The following is a 15,015-nucleotide window of genomic DNA, read 5'->3' on the forward strand; positions in this document are numbered from 1 at the left end:
CCTGTGCGATGGGGATGCCCACTGATGGGTGACTTCCCAGTCTCTGTATTCCCAGTTGTGTATGTTGCTGGGAGAGACAAAGGGAAATCCAGGTGCTGCCCTGGGAGCAGTGAAGTGGTTCAGTGTAACGTGTCCGGAGGATCTTAGCAGTGCTCTGTGTTGCAAAGGAAGGTGGAAGTAAAATTAACTTTGGCTGGGATTGCTCTTTCCTACTTGCATATCTGTCGGTGACCCACTCATGTTTGCACATGAAGAACGCTTGCCAGACAGATTCTTAAGACGACTCTTCGTGTTGGAAGAAATTCCTTCCTGACTTCCATGTGGACTGGCTGAAGCTCTGAATCATGAAGTTTGGTTATGGCAGTCATCTTCGGTCAATGTTGGGGCCAAGGCAGGGCTTCCTTTCCCTCCCGTGGCTAATTAAAGGAGGCAATGAGAAGGACTCTGAGGCTGATGGACTGAAAGGTCCCAAGGAAACGCTACTGTTGCCCTGCCCAAGCCAGTGTCCACCAAGGCGATAGAATTTCTGGTAGAAGCTGTGTTAAAAGGGTATGGTAAAACAGGATTTCGGAGAGTTCAGTTAGTGAGTCTTGATGTAAGAATTACTGTTTTCGTGAGTTTGCTTGAATTCCCCAGGTATACTTTTTTTGAGCTATAATAGGACCTTAGTATGTTAGGACAAAGAAGAGCAAGATGCATTAAAACAATAATTAAAAGAAATGCTAAGAAAGGCGATGCTATAAAACTCCCTCCCCGTTAGTTGCTGGGATAATGGATTTGTCAAACTTTGCATATATTAAACTGTGTTTACAAATCAGTCTATCTGTATAGTGCTCTTTAGGCTGGGTGAAGGGGTAACAACAGAAATAAGTAGGTGAGAAGTCAGCTGAAATCCAAAATATTTCCACTATTGTCCTGGATTTACAGGACATAACTGTTCTGTTCTAGTCTATAAATTTTTCTGTAGTAAAAGATGCTGTAAATTGCTGTAAAGGTTGATTTCTAGATTGTTTCCTTGTTCAGAATACATTGAGGAGAAAACACAAATAGTTAAATCTAAATTATTTTTAAGCGTGTGAACAGGTTGCGCACAGTGCTCTGGGAGTGTTAGATGGAGTTATTGTTGGGAAAAAGGAACCTGTGGCAGCGTGTCCAAAAAGGCAAATCAATCCCTAAAGCCACGTGCATCTTCTGAGCCTGGCCTGAGCCGTTGCCACGGGAGGAGGCTGAGTGTATGAACGCCTCCGATGCTGATAAGGAAGTTGGATGCTTTTAGGTGTTCAAAGTGTTGCTTTTGGGGAGTGCCAGCAAGTCCTTCAGTTTTCACATTGCTAGATAAAGGGTTTTCAGCCTGGACCAATGACCCAGATTTTAGGCACCCCTTTGCCTAAGTCATCTGAAGGTTTGGTCTAGGAAGTATGTACGGTTGCTGGCAAGATAGAGAAAGAAACATGATTCAAAAATGAAGTCAAATCCCTTGCTACTTCATATGTAGAATATCTCAGCCTGGTAGAAGGATGTTGCTAGACATGATCCAAGGTCTAGGATACTTAAGCTTTTGCTCTGGGTGGGCTTCAGCTCTTTTTAGTATGATACAAAGTTTATCTATCCGAACTGTATGTTTTCTTTCTGTAGAAGTGGTATCTCATGCTCCCTGTTTTAGGCCTCCAGGGTCTCTTTTTGCCACTCTCTGCTTCATGGGACTCCCAATTACTCTTAAAGTCCTTTCAGTCCAAGGTATTATCAGCTGATTGCTAATTAGAATTAAATAGACTATATTAGAGAAATGCATATTCCTCAAACCATTAAACAGTAATTGCTTCAATGTAAAAAGTAATTATTTGGAAAACTAGATGTTAATAGAAGATACCTGCTAGGAAAAAAATGTGAAGAAATAAAGAACAAGCCAGACTGCTCTCACTGGTGGAAATTTCCTTAAAAAGGGTTATTTTTTCATAAATATATCAACTACGTGGTGACAGCTACATTTCCTAGAAAGTTTCCTTTTGTATCCTATGATTAGCCAGCATGCTCCATCCCTGCACTGCCAGAGCTGGATACTTCATTTTCCCAGTGACTTTGTGGTCCTTCTGCTGTTTGATTTCTGTTTTATTTAAGCTCTCTGGATTTCCCATTCCCTGCATGGATTGTCCATTTGGCAGCATGTTATAGGCGAGTTCAGCAGTTTGTATGCACGATAGCTGACGCTGAGCTCGGCTACGCAGCCATCATCAGCACCAATCTCTGCCAACAGACAAGTCAGACAGCAAGGTAGCTTTTGTGTTTTGACTGCTATACCCCGTGTTAGGTGCCTGGTGGCATTTATACTAATTCAGACTGGTAACCTTGGTACTATTAAGTGTATTAGTATTCCTTTAATACTGATGGAAAGCTAATAGCCTTTAATATGGATAGGTGTTTTTTAGCGTAGATAGTGATCTGTCATATATAGATCTATAATGGCTGTACATACTTGCCATACAGCATCTTCTTTTAAGGACTTCACTTGCTGCACATCAGCAACATTTCTTGGTGAAATTTTAATGGCAGAATCTACTAGTATGGTGCTGAGGTGGAAAAGACCTGCTTGGGACCAGGCTTGGTCTACGTTTCTGGCTGTGGCAGGCAATACCAGTGTCACCAGTGTGCCGAGCATAAAGGGAGTTGAAGTAAATGGTCACAAAATGCTGATTTTGCGTAGCAGCTTTTCTGATTATAGCATAGCCAGTGCTGAAAAGCGTCTTGTGGAGTTACAAAGGAGTCCAGATCTGCTGGTGTTGCTGCCGCTACAGCCTAGTTCATGTCTAATGTTTTTATTTTAGACTTTTGATTTTTTTGTAACAAGCTAACTTAAAGCCTAATTTTTAGCATTGTGAGTAGTTTGTAATGTTCAACGTTTTTGGTATTTGTAAATCTTTCCTAACGTCCACAGATCTGGGCTTTATTTCAAGAAATGAAATTCTTTAGTATTAGGCATGCTGCTGTTAGCAGTCTCTCTCTGAAACTTGAGCAGCCAGATTCATCATTCTTTTGACTTCAATTTTGAGTTTGTTTTTTATCCAGAGTAATAATATCTGTTGTGCATGCTTGACAACATAATTAGTATGTAATGTGTGTATTTATGAAATACTAAAGAAGCATTTTTACTTATTTCTTTGTTGTTTATTTGCAGGGAGAGCCTGTTAATTCATGTGGTTTTTCTTTTGTTTCCATCACTGGAAACACTTTTTGCATGAATGTGTACTGTTTAATTTTGGTGGGGTTTTTTTTTGTAACTGTTTTCCGCAGAGACTTGTAATGCAGACGTTGTGGTCATGCCTTGGATGTGTGCACGAGCTGTGTATAATTAGCAGCGTGCCTGTACCGCAGGGACCTGGGTTTCCTGCAGCGCCAGCTTAGCACAACTGCAAGCGAAAGGGGCATCAAAAGTCCTTGGCTCTGATCTGCTTCCCATGGGAAGGAGTGCTCACCCCTGTGTTTTTTGCATACACGGTTTTGCTTTAGACTTTTCTTTCCCCCAGCATTATAGACGCTTTCCACCTGCGTGACCATACGAGGAGCTGATTCATGGGTGCCGGCGGTGTGCTGGCAAATGTCACGCTGTGACTTGGAAGTGTCAGTGAAGGGCAGTGTTGGCAGGAGCACTTGCCCCTAAAATCCAGCCTTCCTCTTAGGGGGTCCCTCCTGCCCTGGCCAGCCCCTCTGCACACCTCGCCCCTCGCCCCGCCGGGAGAGCTGTCATTTGGGGAAGAAGGGCAGAAGAGACGTGTGAGCCGGGTACCACCACGAAAGAAGGTTTAACTTTGATTTTCTCTCCTGATACCAAAGAAGTAGTGGTCACGAGTGGGAGACGTGAGCGGGTAGAAAATACCATGTTGCTTTCTAGCTGTAGGAATGCAGTCTATGAGTGCTAAAAAGCTGGGAGAAGCTAGAGGCTGTCCAGTGGTGACTGAGTCTCTTAAAACCTTTCTGCAAGTTCCTGCTGAATATGAATCAACCGTTATTTTCCAGAGGCTTACAAGTTGGCCAAATCGGGGAACTTTTGCAGGCACAAGTGTTTCCTAGCACAAGGTTCACTTTCCTGACAAACACCAAGCCTCTGCTACGAAATTTCACCTGAAAAAAAGTGAACAGCTCGAGAGCTTGTTCATCGTGGAGCACAGTCAGCATGGTATGTTTGGGCCCAAATGGTTAGTTTTACAAAAGTAATGATAACTTTAAAAATTCAGTTATTTCCTGGTATGTGCACACTTCCATTTCTTATTTCTATCGAGTGCCTTGTGCACTTACATAAGGAGCTCGGCAGATTTTAACCCTTTAGAAATAAGGGTTTGAAAAGGCAAGTGTATCTCATCTGAGAAATCTCTGGAATGTATCACAGTTAAGTAATAAGCACTCAGATTGCTATGCCTGGCTGTTTGCTTTGATTTGTAACCTTCGTAAGTTACCAAATTTTGTAATACCTAAAAATACTCTAAGATGGGAAACTTTTTTTAGTATTTTTTACTGAAAAGTTTTGCTTATGTCAGGATACTCAAGACTTTGTAGGAAGTTGAAACATGGGGAATTCAGTTTGAAGGAAGGTGGGTCTATGCAGTCCCAAGTGTCTTGTTGCAATCCAAAATACATGAGTAAAAAAGGTAAATGTTTTAAAACTGCATGTTAGAATAAGAACAAGCAGCTCCTGCCAGTCTGCTTTAGGTTCATTTATATTAATATTTTTTTCACTAAATAATAATTAGATTTTTTCCATCTGAAGCATTACACTGACCAATGAAGAAAATAAGTGTATAAGGTGGTGATATGGTAAAAGTGACTAAAAATGTTTATCATTTAGAAAAAAAAGAAAATTTGGCATTCAGTGAATAATACAAGAGAGAGTACAGTGTAGATCTCCCCCCCCCCCCAAAAAAAAAAAAGTGTTGGAAGAAAGGTGACTGTTAAAGGGAGGAAAAAAAAAATAGTTTTCCCTTCTAAGAACATGCACATTTATCATTTGCTTCAGTCTCTAGAAAATTCTTTGTCATGGATTCTTTCAAATATAATAGATGCATTTCTTTTTGTTCCATAGTTCCCTGCTAACTTTAATTAAAAAAAAAAATAAAATAAGACTACAACTGATTGCAAGGGTGACATTCCTAATTATACAGAAGCCTTACTTTGATTTCTAAAGATATTTTTCAAACCTTAAAACATAACATAAAATATTCATATTTCTTAATGGCAGCGTGCCTATTTATGTCCAGGGCTTCCAGGTTTGTTGTTACCATGCTCCAGACTGCTGAACTGTTCCTGCTTGGGATTCTGCTTCTTTCTTCCTTATTCCATGGAAAACCATGATAAAACTCAGTTGACTTCTTCAACATCATCTCTGATTTACACAATTGCAAGGGAGGACAGAGTTTTGGGGTGCCTGTTTTTCCCCCTGTGTGTTTGCACTGTGTTCAAAGTGCACTTGATAGTAAGTACAGAGCTATTTTGTCTTACTTCTGTATCTCTAAAATAAACTGTTGAAGAAAACTTTCAATGAAGCTTCACAAACTTAATCTCAGCTTTAAAATTAATGTCACTCTTAACTCTTTAGCTCTAATACAGTGAACTATAAATTAAGGAAAATGAATGGGAAAGCAGCAGATAGTGCAAAGAATGCTTTGCAATTGGCAGTGCAACCAAAAATTGTTTAAATTTGCTTATGCCCCAGCAGGTATCTGTAAACACAGCCTAAGTTAGCTTGTTTTTGAAGTGAGCTTAAGAAAAAGTCATTGCACTGAATAACATACCACAGAAAAAAGTCATAAATCCATGTGTTGTGCTAATAGTTATGAGAGTATATATTCCTTTTTCTAATCCTAAATTTGCACTTTCACACTTAATTTAACTTGAAGGCAATTTTTCCGTTATATCAGATTTTTTTTTTTCCATGCTTTAAAACTCCAAATAGAATTTTTTAGAAATGCAAGAATTTCCCTGAAGCATTTGCAAAGCAAATGCTGAGAATGGTATTGGCATAAGATGAGAAAGTTTAATCAATTATTGTATTCTCATTGCTCTGGTTGGCATGCGTAAAGTTAAGGATGTGAGTAGTGGTGAAAGGGCAAATTGGTTTTTCAGTAACTAATTTAATTATTCGACGTAATTCCAGGCAGACTCTGTAATCCTAAGCAGTCTGTGATTATTACTTTGGCAAAAAAAAAAAGCATTTTAAAATGATGTAAAAAAAAAAAAAAAAAAAAAAGTAGTTGTCCTCTATGTGATTGTTTGAGGTGGGGGGGGGGGGTTGCCTTTGGAAATCCCCTCCTCAGCCCCACAGTTTTTTTTCTGCAAACACAGTTGCCTGGAAATGCATTTTTTGGTTTGATCCTTTTGATTTACAGTTAAAGGGTTGGAGGAACTGGGGCTTTCTTTGTAAGCATGAAATTTTGCAAGATCTGGGGTGGGTTTTTGTAGCCAAATGCAGCCCAAGTGGAACTATGCTGTGTGTCTTCCTAATTTATTGTAGCACTTCACAAGTGCTTTTGTGTGTGTGCATGTGTGTTGTTTTGACATAACACAGCTGTGGAAGAAGAACATATTTTCAAAACTGTAGTTATTCAAGATGTCTTTTATTGTATGACATAATCTGTATTTATCTGCAGTGCTGAGCATCTCTTCAGTTGAAGCAAAAAGCACCCCCCCTTATTTTTGTTATTAAAATACTTTTTCTGTCAAATGAAATAGTATGCCCTTGAGATTAAAAGCTTAAAGGAGAATATTTTTATTAAGTATGAGGCTGAAGGCATCAGTACATTTAAAGGGTTAAAGTTTATCTTTATACCTGCAGAATTAAGCAAATGCAGAAGTGATGCAACGCTGAAATACAGTTTTAAGACTTGCTTTCTGAAGTGAGGATATTTGTCTCCAGTCTGCCCTTTCTGAAGGATGTGTAATCTGAGAAAGGAATTTCTCTCTTTTTTTTTTTTTTTTTTTTTTTTTGTCTGTTTTGTAATCGTAACCCACTGTCCCATCAGTGATGTGATTTAGGGAATCTTTCCAGGCTGTAGTGCCCAATTACAGGGTTCTGTGCCTTCTTTATTTATGATGCAAAGTAAATGTTTCTGAATAAACGAAACAGGGCAGCCATTAACAGCCATTACAGAAAAAAATTAGGTGGCACCTTTTTTTTTTTTTTTTTTTTTTTAACCTAAGTTGAGAAAATCAATTCCTATGTTAAGATTTCTTCCCACAATCATAAAATACGAGTTGGTTGCTTTTTCAGGGGGAATGCGGAGGCATGTTGACGGGGAAGAGTGCATCGGTTGACCAGGTTTTGCTCCTGGGTCCTGAGTCATTCCTTTTGCTTTTAGTGTCTCAAATTACCTTTTTTTGCCAGTGGCAGGTCTTGTCTGCCTCTGACAAATGGCACTGCGCTGGACCTGAGTGCCTGGGGAATTGCATCAGTGCTAAAGTGCTAGAGTAGGGAGTTATCAGGCATCTGATACCTAACTTACCTTTATGTGCCCCAAGGAAGTATTTGGATCCAGAAGCTCCGTAACTTAGCAGCCGCAAAAACTGAGAGGAGCCTGCTGCTCCCGCAATGTTTCCCTGCGTGGCTCGGGCGTTTCATAAGCATACATGCTTTTTCTTTTGCCAGTGTCTAGAATTCACTTCCAGTGAGCAGATGGGTTCGTGGCTCTCAGCTGAGCCTTGCTCCAGCAACGCCCCAGTTGCCCGAGTGGCCTAATCCTGCAGAAAGGATCAACTCATCCCAGTAACCTCATCTTCCCCCTCCTCCCACCATACCAAGCGCAGGCAGAGCTAGTTGATGTCTTTGAAGTGGTTGCTGCTGTGGTTCGCTTAGTACAGCGAGAGGAGGGGCAGGTAGCCGTGCACGTACGTGAGAAGTTGTGGGTACGTGGCTGTTACCCTGCTTGTGACTGCCGTCTACTTATCAGCCTAGCCTGCGTGACTAGCCAACGTTTCACACACTGGTAATCACAAAACCCACTCTACTTAGTATTTCACAGGTTTGCGTTTTCCAAATTTGAAGTACGCAGACATACTGAAACCATAAAGAAACCAAAAAAACCAGAAATAAAACACCACCACCACCCCCTTTGTCTTCTTTTCCCCATTACTGGTAAGCAGCAAGTAGTACAGCCTAGTCAGATGGATGCTGGATCGGGAAGAATGCTGTGATTGTCTTGAATCACTTGGAAGAGCTCTACAGGATTTTTTGTATCTTTCAGGAAAAAAAAAATTAATATTGCTAATGGACAAAAGCAAAAATTAAAAGCCTTAATCCAAAGGCTGACTTCATACAGAAGGCTTTTTAAAAAGCATCAAAATTAAATTAAATGTCCTGCTGCCTCAGCCATAAACCATGACAATAAATGCAGGATAACCCCTTTTTTGTTCCTTACTTTTTTTGCAATTAGTTCACTTTTTCTCCTGCAGAGAGGCTGCATGAAAGATCTTGTTATTTGTGGCTGTGATAAAATATGCTGGCTCAGCCTGCCTGAAGAAACAGAAGCCTTGGCAGGAATGCTGATTACTATGACAATCAAAGCGGTCTAGAGCTGTGGTTTGTGTGGGTTTTATCATAAACATACAAAACGCATCCTGGATGGTAGAAAAGCTGATAATATCATCATGACTCAGGAGATCCAATTGTCCTTGCGAGACTTTTTCATACTGTTACCTGAAGAGGGGGCAGGGGAACCCTATCAACTTCACGTACTGTTTCATAACATATTGGTGTATTTACATATTTATCTATTTTAGTATATATTTTTATGCTATAGTTACGTGGGTTTTTTGTAACATTTAAAATACTTTGCTGAACACCTGTGTAAAAGTTAGGTATCGGTCATGGGTTTGAGGAAGAGCTTGGGAGGAAGGTCAGCTGGACCAAACAAATTTCTACAGATGACATTTCTGCCTCAAGGGGACCTCTGGTAAGAGTTTCTCCTCCAGAAGGTGGGAGAGCAGCTAAGGCAGGTCTAGGGAGGGAGGGACGAAGCCCTTTTGTTTGGGGGAGCTGCAGGGATGGCTTCTGGAAGCAGGGAGGAGGCTGGCGGGTCTGGGCATCCCCCCTTGCAGCTGCTCTGGCTATGCCTCCTCTGTGCAGCGTCTGACAGAAGCTTTGGATGCTGTAGGCAGCTTCTTGTCATGTGAACGCACGGCAAAAACAGCGGTCGGTAAGGCAGTGAGGGGGTTTGAACCTTTGTGGGTTCTCCAGGCTCCTGTGGGTAAGAACAAGAGCACGGAGGGAAACTGCCTGGCACTTCTTCCTGCTCCCCCTCCCCAGCCCCGCGTACGGTGCCAAATCTGTGCTGCAGGGTCTTCACGAGCAAAGACAGAAAAAAAACCCCCGCTCCCGCTCCCTGTCCGTATTGGGGTGTAATTATTTCAGCCACTACTTCTTCAAAGGTAAGAACTGAGAAGTCAGCCCCCTCCGCCTCCACCAGAGCGCACCTTGTGTGTGCTACTAGGGCTAACAGCGTGTTGCATAAGGTCATTGGTGTAAAACTATCTCAGATTGGAGTAGGAAGACCAATCTCCTGGTCTCTCACAGTGCGTGTGAAGAAAGTTGCTGTCGCTGGCATTTTGACACTGTTAAGAAAGAATAGACTTAGAAGTTTGAGTTAGAAAGGAAAAATTACTTGGAGTTATAAAGTCCCAAAGTCCCTGTACAAACAAATCTGTGAATTTATCTTGTTTAAAGAATCGGCTACTTAAGTGTTTTCCTAAAAATATTTTGGTTTTGGTTCATTATGACAAAAGTGAGGGTATCCACATTATCACTTCTTAATTGCTTTCCAAGTAATTTCATTGTTTACACTAAAGGATTTATTGAAAACTGCACGAGGTCATCAATGTGTCAAGGAGCTTTTGTTCTATTCCAGTAACCTAAAAATCTAAGGGTTCATTGTATAAGCTTCATTTGTAATGTGGAACACTTGCTGGTCCTGTGAAATTATTATTAAGCGCAAACAACCAAAAGCGTGTCTTTCTGCACAGTTCTAGAGCATGAACCAAAAGCCACAGGTACGAACAATGAAGAGGAGGATGAGGGAGAACAGTTTGACTTTGACAGTGGAGATGAGATACCAGAAGCAGACAGGCAAGCCCTTCTCCCACCTCCTCCTGGTCCTGGAGATAACATAGAGCACCAAGAGGCTAATGCCACAGGTAAGTCAGCCTGTCGGGCTGTGCCTCCACTAGGCTAAATAGTCAAGACTGATTATAGGATCCCTTTTCTTGACAATGCAGTAAAAGTACTTGTAAAAAGAGGTTTCCATGGAAATACCATACAAGTGTTTTGAATATTCCTGCTAGTTACACTCATGGTAGATTTGACAAGGCAAATGACCATCACACGTAATTCCTGTGAAGTTTCCCATCCAAGTGTGACATCCAAACCAATGGATTGGTTTCAGTTACAGTGCCATGCTACAGGAAAATTTTATGCCCTTGCAGCTCTAATGGCATGTGGATGGCTTGAGAATAAGCTGCTTTCACAGCTAAGCTTGCTGGTTGCTGATCTCAAGATGATGTGCGTAAAAACAAATGGCGTCTGAATCTATGCATTTTGTTCATAAACAGAAGTCTTATTTTATTAAACATTAAAACATTTGTTACAACGCATGCAGATGTTCCCAGTGCTGAGGTGTAGTCTGGAAATAGCTGTATTCTGCTCAAATCGACAACAGCTGATTTTGCTGACTTTGAACCAATTTCCTTTTGTAAGCGGAGTCATTGTGCTCATGGCAATTAAAGATAGATAACTCTTCAAGTGATAATGCAGTTTGACAGCCTGGAACTTAAACACCATCTTTGTGTGAAAGTTTGTTCCTTGTTTACCCTTTTCTGAAGTTGTACTTGGAGCTCAAAAACTTTTGATTGCTTGGGATGCATTTCTGCAGCTCGCTTTGGAGGGGCCTTTGGTTCTGCTATACATCAGCTTGTCTCAAGAGATACTACAAGCTTTGTGTAACAGAGAATAATTTCTTTTCAAAGAGGAAAACTTAGAAAGTTTTCTTTCCCCTTTTCTTAACAGAGCATTTTCAGGACTGTTCTTTGAGGAGTGTCCCTCCAGTGAACTTTTTCTCTCCTCATGGCTATTCCTAAAATGTTTCTTGTATTTGTGTTTATAAGATCCAAATTAATCTAGAATCCAGATTTTAACCTTCAAGGTTTAAGGCTGTTTTGAGCCATGTGCTTATGATAAGCAAAAGAGGACCCTGGCTACTTGTCAGAAACCCTCCTATTCAGGATTTAGAATCCAGTTATTGTTTTTTCCATAGGCATCCTTGTAACCAAGCTTGTTTTGCCGCTGTTGCATTCCTCATCTGTGAAACAAGGAGGATAGCACTACTGTGTGGGAATTTTATGAGTCATAGATTGTAAGCAACTTGTATAGTAAGGATCGTGTCAGTGTTTTGCATACAAGCAAAAAGCAGTATTAAGCAGCTTGAAGAAGTATGAAAAATAAAACTTCATTTTTTTGTTTAATTTTTCGACTAAAGAGGCTGATAATTTAGAAAACAGTGAGAAGGTACGAACATCAGAACCTGCTGCGGAAGGCACTCCAGCCAAAGTGAATCCCTACTCAGTCATAAATATTTCACCAATCCAAGACAAGGATCCATCCCCATCACCAGAACCAAGTCCTCAAGACGAATGTGCAAGTCCAAACTTGTCCGGTGGATATTCTGTTCCTGTGCCCTGTGGCTATGCTGTGCCATCTAATTTACCTTTGATACTGCCAGCATACTCCAGTCCTGTCATAATACGCAGTGTTTCTGTAGATGAAGAAGGTACTGTATTTACGCACCTTACTTTATTTGAAGGGGAATCCTTGTTTAATTTCAGGTAGCTGTGCTGTTTTGTAAATGCTTGTGTAGCATTCAGCCTGGACATGTGTGGGAGATTTTGTGTCAAAATAGAAAAAGAACTCTATCCTGCAGTATGAACTAAAATTTCTTGTCAGACTCGGAAGAAAAATGACAGTTTGTTTTAAAAAAAAAAAAAAAAAAAAGTTCCTATCAGACTCTGTTTGCCATACTAGGATTGCGATGCCTAAGTATCTCAAGTATGTACCTAAGTATCAAGTATGTACATATAGTACAAGGGAGGACTCCTGTCTTATCTTGCCATTAATAATGATTAATGCTAATTCCCTTTTAATGTCATGAAATAATTTCCAGAGCCATAGTTCAGTGTTCAAGCCAAATGGTTTCTTCTCATACCTTATCATGTTTTACCTAGGTCCTGGCAGAGTTCCTGTCCCTTTTACCTTTTCTATATGTACTTCTGTTTGTTTGTTTGTTTATTTTCCAATCCTTGTGGATTTAGAGTTGCTGTGCGATTTTTTTCCTTGATGATTTGATGAATTCTGTTTGTCCTTTAGTACAATTTTAAGACAGAAGAGGAAACTTGAAAGGGAAATAACTATGGATTATTACAGAAACAGGAACAGTCCCCCATTTTGTAACCAGAATTGGCAAAGCTGACAGCTTAATGTCAAGAGAGCAGGAGGAACAGAAAGCTCCACATGTCCTGCCTTTTTTTTCTTTCTTGTATTTTGAATATACTATTCTTTAGCTATACAGCAATTCTACTGTAATTCCATGTACTGTGATACTTCTTTTTTTTGCAGCCTTTGCTGTCCACCATCATTAGGAATATTGGCAAGTAAAGGCAAATGTTTGTGTGGCTGTTATTACCTGTAGAGGAATATATGTTTGCGAGATTAGAATTAAATGCATCAGACATTGTAATTTCCTCTTAACAGCTCTTATACCAGATTGCTGTGTATCTGAATTCTTTCATTTGCAAAAATGGATAGTGTGAAGGAACTACATTTTTTGGGAGGTGTTAAAGAATAAAAATATTGTATAGAAGTAGATTATTCATTAGCAATGAATTAGTAAAATCAGTTTCTTATGCTAAAACGTACCATTTGAATCATACTGACATTTTATTCCAAGCATTTTGGTGATTTTTGTTTTTTTCCCCTCTAATTAGCAGGTACGCAGTCAGCAACTGAAGAATGTCATAATTCTGCAACCTCAGAGGAGCCTCAAAATAGGTGATTGCCAGTTCAGCATGTTTTAATGATCTGTAAAACCTTAATTCCTAAGAAATCTTACATTTGATAAATATTTTATTTTTCTTGTGTGATGCTTCCATGTTTGTTTTATTTTCATTTTCTTAACTCAGTAACTCTGGTTGTGCACCAAAATCAGCACTGGTTGAGGTCTTGTGTGTATAACCATGCATGACATTTTTGAAGGAACTAGGTTTAATTTTTATAGTCATAACAATGTCACCTGCAACAGGCTGCTGGAGATCATGTAGTCTAGCCTGCTGCTTTCAGCAGGACCACTGCCAACACGCCATTGGATCAGCCGTGGCCTTGATGGCTGAACTTTGAAAACCTCCAAGGATGGAGATGCTGCAGCTTTCCTGAGCAGTCTTCCCTGCTGTACTACCCTTTGAATTTTTTTTTTCCCCTAATGTCCAAACCAAATCTTCCAGTGTGCAGTTTTTTTGACCATTCCCCCTTGTGTATCATCTGGCACTGAAAAAAACCAGCCCCACAAACCCCAAAAGAAACCCAAACAAAAAAACCCAAAACCAACTCCATCACCTCTGTATCTCTCTTTCAGATAGTTGTAGTTGCTGTTGGATCACCCCATAGCATCCTTTTCACCAGACTAAATAAGCTCCATGTCTGCCACCTCTTTCCTTGTAGGTCATGTGCTTTAGTCCCCGACTCCAATTTCTCCACATCTCTCTAGAGGTAGCTTCAATTTCTCCACAACTCTGTAGAAAGGCAGTGCTGGGAAGCCAAAACTGGATGTGCTACTGCAGGTTCAGCCTCAGCAGTACCAACCAGAGGAGGATAACAGCCTCATCAAGGCTGATGACTCCTGATGTAGCCCGGAACATCTTTAGCCTTACTTACAGTGAAAGAGCAGCTCTCACTTCACTGCTTTCTAAGAGAGAGTTTTCTGTGTTCTGGTAGAACAACTCAAAAGCAAAATATTTCTTGAGATTGGAAGGGAAGTGTTTTCAATTTCTTGACTAAAATTGTCACACTGTTAAATAGAATAGATTACTAATCTCCTAATTACATACTGAGGCAGCGTTTTTGACTAATCAGCAGCCTCGGAGTGGGAACTGGAAGGCAGCAAGTTATTTATTGTCTTGTCTTCACAACTGTTTAAAAACATGTGGTGTAGCTTTTAATGCTTTTATTTTGTGGCCTTTTTTTCAAGTGAAGATAACCGGGTCAAGAGAGAGGATGATGCTCTGGCCAAGTGGGTTGCAGATCCTGCAAATACAGCATGGATGGAAAGTAAGTATCAGTGAGCACTGAAGTACAATTGTAGAAGGTCAGTTTTAAGTTGTGTTCAACAGTATGTGTGTATCTGTATGCACGTATGTATTTTACAGGAATGTCCATGTTCATTTTTATTGTATTTTTTCAGATATGTTCCAGAACCAAGTTATACCAGTTAAAACATTCAGCAGTGTAATAAAATTGCGTATTTTAGAATAAAGTTAACATTCACTTTTCTATGGAGTGCTTTTTGGAGTCTGTGGAATAATTTGTTAATGTCTTAAGGAAATAATTTGGCTCCATCAGCATGTGTGCAGTGGAAATTTGCTCCAGTTCAGAGTCTGCTCTGTGGCTGTATACGAAATTGTTCTTCTCATGCAGTAATTGGCAAATAAGTTCTTGGAGAAGTTGGAAGGGAAGGAATTACCACTTTTTCTTGGTGTGTGCCTTGGCTGGCAGCTGCATTTTAAACCAGAACAGACCATGTGGTTTGAGGACCACAGATGTTCCCACTGGGCTGGAGGTTCATCTTACATGTCACTTGGAGGGACTGAAGAGTTTGCATCCTCGTTCTGCCTCTTAACGTACTACAATGATCATTACATTATTTAGTTTTCGTTCTTTTTTAAAAATCTCTGTTACAGCTGCTCTACAGCCATTTAATAAGGCAATGAGCAGCGCTTGAC

The 15,015-nt window shown here is 40.2% G+C and overlaps 1 protein-coding gene across 3 annotated transcripts in view; it reads left to right on the top strand.

The window, feature by feature from the left end:
* Positions 1 to 15,015, top strand: part of ARHGEF10 (Rho guanine nucleotide exchange factor 10) — a 120,275-nt gene that overhangs the window by 21,294 nt on the left and 83,966 nt on the right. For 2 of the 3 annotated variants that reach the window (XM_030036804.2, XM_030036805.2), the window contains exons 3-6: positions 10,000 to 10,170; positions 11,508 to 11,798; positions 13,012 to 13,072; positions 14,265 to 14,344. In XM_030036804.2, the coding sequence (XP_029892664.1) occupies positions 10,000 to 10,170; positions 11,508 to 11,798; positions 13,012 to 13,072; positions 14,265 to 14,344 (603 nt within the window). Of the gene's footprint in view, positions 1 to 9,999; positions 10,171 to 11,507; positions 11,799 to 13,008; positions 13,073 to 14,264; positions 14,345 to 15,015 lie in introns of all 3 variants that reach the window. The other variant, XM_030036803.2, reaches the window with a different exon arrangement.

This window comes from Aquila chrysaetos, chromosome 15, assembly GCF_900496995.4.
Source record: "Aquila chrysaetos chrysaetos chromosome 15, bAquChr1.4, whole genome shotgun sequence".
NCBI classification, from domain to species: Eukaryota; Metazoa; Chordata; class Aves; order Accipitriformes; family Accipitridae; genus Aquila; species Aquila chrysaetos.